Consider the following 6,500-nt stretch of genomic DNA (forward strand, 5'->3'; position numbering starts at 1 on the left):
TTAAAGACGACAGATGAACACATTCTGAACATGAATCATTTTATATTTTAAAATTGTCTTAATCCCGAGAAATAGAAATTGTCCCTGACGCTTTCAGATTTAAATCTGCATTTACTTTGATCTGTCAACTAATTAATACATTTAAACCATTCTTTCTTTTTAAATTTAAACCTAAATTAAAGCTAAATAACAAGAATCGTTTTTATAATTTCTAAACAGTAGAAATAAAAATAAAACGTGTTTTATTTTCTCAGATAAATTCTTCTTCTTCTTCATCTTTTTATTTCCGGGTTTCTCTGGGTTTGTCCGGCCTTCATCTACAGGACAGATGTGAGTCTCAGAATAAAGTGAGCGCAGACAGCTGTTAACATCTGGTTCATGGTTTAATTCACACTTGAATATTTTTCAGTTACATTTTTTTTCTATAAATAAATTAGCAGCGGCGTCGTTTGTGTCCAAAATCAGAAGAAGAAGAATGTGATGAAGAGGAGGCTCAGGAAGCAACAACAGTGATCAGATCAACGTGAGAGTCCTCAGTCTGCTCCCGATCTGTATTTACATGTGAGGAAGAGCCGCTCCTCCTCCTCCTCCTCCTCCTCCTCCTCTTCCTCCTGCTCCGTCTGATTTTAACGCTGAGAGCTCGAGGCCTTTTAAAAAGAACAAACTTCAGGTTCTTGTTGAATCTCCGGAGCTGAATCTAAAGATGAGGTTATTTATTATTTTGGACAAATTTAATTTTACAGAAGAAGAAGGTGAGGAGGAGGAGGAGGAGGAGGAGGAGCAGCGCCTGCCTCCTCTTCCTCCCTCTACGGCCTGGCCTGCTCCAGCTGCTGGTGCTGACTCCTTATTGCGAAGCGGCTCACGTGCACCGGGATGGGGACGACTATCTTCGGGTTCCGGGACGGCTCCCCGGACTTGTTGTTGACGTTTCCGGCTTTGACCCGTTTCCACTTGGCGCGCCGGTTCTGGAACCAGATCTTCACCTGCACCTCGCTCAGCTTCAGCGCATGCGCGATCTGGGAGCGCTCGGTCAGGGACAGGTACTTCTTGCAGTGGAACTCCTTCTCCAGCTCCAGCAGCTGCTCGCTGGTGAACGCCGTCCTCCGCCGCCGGTTCTTCCCTCCTCCTCCTCCTCCTCCTCCTCCTCCTCCTCCTCCTCCTCCTCTTCCTCCTGCTCCGTCTGATTTTAACGCTGAGAGCTCGAGGCCTTTTAAAAAGAACAAACTTCAGGTTCTTGTTGAATCTCCGGAGCTGAATCTAAAGATGAGGTTATTTATTATTTTGGACAAATTTAATTTTACAGAAGAAGAAGGTGAGGAGGAGGAGGAGGAGGAGGAGGAGCAGCGCCTGCCTCCTCTTCCTCCCTCTACGGCCTGGCCTGCTCCAGCTGCTGGTGCTGACTCCTTATTGCGAAGCGGCTCACGTGCACCGGGATGGGGACGACTATCTTCGGGTTCCGGGACGGCTCCCCGGACTTGTTGTTGACGTTTCCGGCTTTGACCCGTTTCCACTTGGCGCGCCGGTTCTGGAACCAGATCTTCACCTGCACCTCGCTCAGCTTCAGCGCATGCGCGATCTGGGAGCGCTCGGTCAGGGACAGGTACTTCTTGCAGTGGAACTCCTTCTCCAGCTCCAGCAGCTGCTCGCTGGTGAACGCCGTCCTCCGCCGCCGGTTCTTCCCTCCTCCTCCTCCTCCGCCTCCTCCTCCGCCGCCGCTGCCCGGGCCCGAGCCGCCGCTGCCGCCGGTGGAGCCGTGCTGGTGCGGGCCGTCCTCCAAACCTCCGCCGTCCCCGTCCTCTTTGTGGCACATGGAGGACAGGTTGTCGTCGGAGCTGTAGTCCAGGTCGCTGTCCATGGAGAAGCTCTCGTCCTTCCGAGCGCAGTCGTCCTCCTTGGAGTCATCTTTACTGAGCGCTCTGCCTGCAGAACAAGAACAACAACAAGAACAACAACAAGAACAACAACAAGTTGGGTTATTTTGATCTGAGCAACTCTGGTTTATCATCAAATAAATAAAACTGAATTTATTACAATTAGAAATGAGGAGTTTAGTTCAAAGACACATTTAAAACATTTAAATATTAAACTTCAATTAAAGGAAATAAACGAATTAGACAAGAGACATCTGTGGAGAGGGGGGGTTAAAGGGGGGGGGGTCATCATGTCCGGTGTCAATATCCATCATCAGATCAGTGTTTGGATCAGGACGCGGCTCCGCGGGGACTTAGTTATTATCACGCGTAATTACGCACAGAGCGGCCTGTTCCTCCACTTACAATAGAATACAATAGAATATATAGAATAGAATAGAGAACAGTCAAGACTTGAGTTATTTATTATTAATTTCGTTTCCAGTAAATTCAGATTTGTAGAATAATTCATGACTGTAATTAATTTAACAGGAGGATTATTTTAAAGTTGAATCTGTTGTTAAGAAACAAAATAAACCTCCAGAAATAAAACGTCTCTCCGTTAAAGTGATTTCTGGTTCAAGTCCTCTCCGGTGTAAAGTTCCCGGTCTCTACCTGTGGACGTCTGCACCGTCGTGTCCGTGTCGTGGAAGCTCTTCCCGTCCTCCGCCTCCAGCCGCAGCTCCTGAGCTTTGTCGAAGACCGCGTGCAGCGCCTGAGAGCCGAACTTCCTGGCCGCCTCCTGGTGCTGCTGGGACGGGGAGAAGCCGCCGGGCAGCGACGCCATGAGCGTGGAGGTGAGCGCCATGCCCTGCGTCAGGCCCTGCGCCAGGCTGGAGCAGAAGCCGCCCTGCAGGCTCGGGATCTGCGGGTGAGGGTGGTGACCTGCGGGGAGCGGCTGCTGCAGGGCCGGCGGGGGAGGAGGAGGAGGAGGCGGCTGGAGCACCACCGACCGGTACGGCATGAACATGGGGTAGCCCGTGTAGACGAAGTGTCCCGGGCTGGGCTGCGGGGGCCCCCCGATCAGAGAGTCAATGCTGAAGGCGGTGGTGCTTCCGAGTGGCCGCTGCATCACCATGAAGGACGGACTGAACGCTGCACTGCTCATAAGACCGACCGGAGCTCAGAGGTGACCGGAGAAGAGGCGCGGAGGGCGGGAGGGAGGCTACACCCCCGGAGTCACCGCCTGTCTGAGGGGAGCGGAGCTGAGAGCAGCGGTAATCCGACCAGAGATCATTCCACCCGGGCGTCAGGAGGAGAAGAAGAGGAGGAGGAGGAGGAGGAGGCGGAGGAGACCCCAACACGTCCCAAAAAACAGAAAAGCCAGCGTCCTGCTCCACTTCAACTTGACCGGGACAGGAGACCCAGCAGCGGACTGCTCTCCTCCTTCACCTGCGCAGACCCGGACCGTGTGTGCGTGGAGCGTGTGCGTGTTTTCCTGCCCACTCAGCGTCCGCGGAGGTGTGGATTTAAATTGCGCTCCCCTCGGTTTAATTGCGCTGCCTTCTCCCCGAGGGTCCCGCCCCCTTCACCTCGCTCTGGCCTCTGATTGGTGCACAGGGTTGACGCGACAGGTCGCCTCTGGTCTCCTGGATGGAGATAAATAAATAAATAAATAAATACAAGAGAAAGAGAAAGAGAGGCCTCTGAGAAGAGCTGAGTCTGGAACAGGCTGAAAATATTATCTGAGGAGGAGAAGTTACAATAAATAAATAAAACCAACAGGCTCCTCAGAGAATAGAATAGAATAGAATAGAATAGAGATTAAAGCTCCACCTGGATCAAACCTGAGTCCACCAGCAGAGAGCAGACGTTTATTCAGAATCATTAAAGGTTTAAAGAGAGAAGTTTCTGTGAGACGTCGTCGTTAAACTCCTTAAAAACAAAAATCAGGATTAAAATGATTCAAACTGGAAATACAGAGGACGCTGTTGACCTCTGACCTCCTCCTCCTCCTCCTCCTCCTCCAGGGCTGAGTCAAGGGCATGCATGGACACCCCCCGCCCCCCCCCCCCATCACCCCCCAGGGTCACCAGGACACGATCTCATTACAGGCGTCCTGATCTGCAGACATTAAATAGCAGTATTTTTCAATTAGTGCCGACAAATTCAATCAAAATTCCATAGATTAGGATGAAATGAGGCGTGGGTCATTTACAAGGAGTTTAATTGCACGGCCATTAGACAAATAGTACAGCAGTCTCTGTCTCATTATCAATCATGCAGGCTGGGGGGGGTGGGTGGGGGGGGCATCAATAGTAAAAGGTTGTGAGGCGGCGTAAGGTGTCGGTGTGCGTGCACGCTCCTCGTGCACGGCCCAGCTAATAAATACCCTCTTCTCTGCTTATAAATTATCCAGTTTAATTAACAACATGGATTATGATTGGACTATGATTTAATTAAACCTTTCCTGCATGCAAGTCGAGCGCCGACACCATCCATTATGGGCCGGGGGGGGGTGAGGAGAGGGGTGAGGAAGGGGAGGGGAGGGGGGGGAGGAGGATGGTGGTGGTGAATGAAGCTGCTTACCTGCAAAGATCATCAGTCGCTGCAACAAGCGGTGATAATAGACCTGAGAATGACCGCACGGCGTTTACAGAAATAAACCAGTCTGATGTAGAAGAAGAAGAAGAAGAACCCCCCCCTCACACACACAGAGACCACCTCCTCCAAACACCCCTCCCCATTTCAATCTCAGCCTTAATGGCGTAATCTCAGAGAGTTTGCTGACATTACCGCCACATGTTGTAAAGTGGAGGGGTTGTGGCGGGAAAGCGATTACAGCAAACGTTGCCGAGCAGAGGAGGAAACATGGAGGGTGGGAGGGGGGCATCGCCTCGAGGGCCAACGCCGCCGCCGCCGCCGCCACCTGACACGATTCAGACGGAGCACAGCAGCGTGGCGCTATCAACCTTTTCATCAGCCTCTAAAGGCCAGGCCCAGTTTCCTCCTGTCACAGCAAAGACAATAAAAACCGTTGGCCTGGAGTCTCTCCATTGGGAGCTGATTCTGATCTGGGCCAATCAAATCATTAGATGTTTAGATGCACCCCTAACTCCTGACTCTTTAAAATCTTCAAATGTGTCTCAAATTGTGTTGTTTGTGGCTACATGTAGCATTAGCATGTCGCGCTAGCATCCCATGTGATAATGACAAAAACCATGTTAAAATACTTTTATTAATCACAAAGCTGCTCCTCTGAACTTTAAATGTCTCATATTTGTAGCTTAGTTTTTAATCACGTGGCGCTGACCTCCACACAGCAGGGGGCGCTAAAACTCTTGCTGTATTCAAATTTTAGAATAAGTTTGAGAAGTTTTCACAAACGGCCTCGCAGATAATGACGATGACGTTCTTGATGTTTCTGTTTTTCAGGTCCAGAAACTCTTGACTTCCTGCCTCCCGCTTCCTACTTCCTGCTTTGTGCTTCCTGTTTCCAGCGTCTCCAGTGAGTAAAGTGTTTTCATTTTCTCAGGGATGGACGACACCAGCCGCCTTATCCGAGAGAAAGACTCCGATCGATTAGCATCCAGAGCACCAATTGGATTTGTGATTATCAGAGCTGAAAGAGCATCGACTGATCGGCCGCTGAGGTCGCCCCCTGCCCTGACGGGGTTTCTTGGTATTGATCGACGGACTGCAGTAAAAATATGATCAAGCCTAGAGAGTCAAAACGTTTAGATGTGTTCCGTCTCTTTTAATCGTGTCTTTGCAGTGGCGCCCTCTGGTGGGTGGATGTTTTGGGAACTTGTATTGAAGGAGGAGTTTGTCTGCATGTGGTTCTGAAATGTATTTTAATGAAAGTGACATGAGACGTGCCTTACGGGGACTCTGTGTGTGGACCTTTAGTTTTAAGCTTCTCGTTCTAGGAGGAATCGGTGTCGAAGACTTGGCGGCCATGTTGATGGTTGATGATAAGTGGAGTTCAGTTTTTGACGTCTGATTCTAGGGAGGGTTTTTATATTTACATTCCAACTCTACGACAAAACGACAGTCGAGCTTTAGTGGCATGTTTCTGGAGCTTTTAAGAAACTCTTGCTTCAGGTTTTGACTTGATTTGTAGTCTGAAAGAGACTAAAAGATGGTGTGGAGAATCTGTTCTCTGTGCATCAACTTTCCAACCCTGCTAAGAGCCTAGAGCAGGTGTTTCTGCAGCCGCTAATGACTGTTATTACTCCCAGAAAACAGTCTTCCCTCCTCTTTAGGCCAAAGCATGCAGAGGCACTCAGCTTGACCTCTGACCTCTGCCATAAAAACATGCAGTAAGTATATGCTCCGAGCTCCCGGCGAATTAGAGACGGACCGAGACACATTTGAGCCGTCCAGACGGTTGGGAAGAAGAAGAAGAAGAATCAGAGCTTCAGACGAGCTAATTAGATCTGGCGAGATGTTCACCTCCTCTCCCACACGAAAGGAGACTTATTTAATTATTACAGCCTTAATTACTGCTGGTGCGATCACCGAAATAGGATGCGAGGAGACGGCGGCTAAAATTGGGTTAGAGCCGCCTCGTTCTGCTGGTTTCCTCTGGGTTCACTGTGTCGGCTTAAATTAGCGACATTGAAAATCTGCTGCGAGGGAAGACGAGGG

At 49.9% G+C, this 6,500-nt stretch overlaps 1 protein-coding gene across 1 annotated transcript; it reads right to left on the reverse strand.

Moving 5' to 3' along the window:
• Nucleotides 1–1,366: 1,366 nt before the first annotated feature.
• gbx2 (gastrulation brain homeobox 2) lies at nt 1,367–3,083 on the reverse strand (the record flags this gene model as incomplete). The annotated part of the gene is made up of 2 exons (XM_084574148.1): nt 2,526–3,083; nt 1,367–1,920 (listed from the first exon to the last, which is right to left on the reverse strand). Exons 1-2 carry the CDS (start codon nt 3,016–3,018, stop codon nt 1,367–1,369), a joined length of 1,047 nt encoding a protein of 348 aa, XP_084430274.1. The 5' UTR covers nt 3,019–3,083.
• Between the last annotated feature and the right edge of the window lie 3,417 nt (nt 3,084–6,500).

This window comes from Chelon labrosus, assembly GCF_963514085.1.
Source record: "Chelon labrosus genome assembly, chromosome: 24".
Taxonomy (NCBI): domain Eukaryota; kingdom Metazoa; phylum Chordata; class Actinopteri; order Mugiliformes; family Mugilidae; genus Chelon; species Chelon labrosus.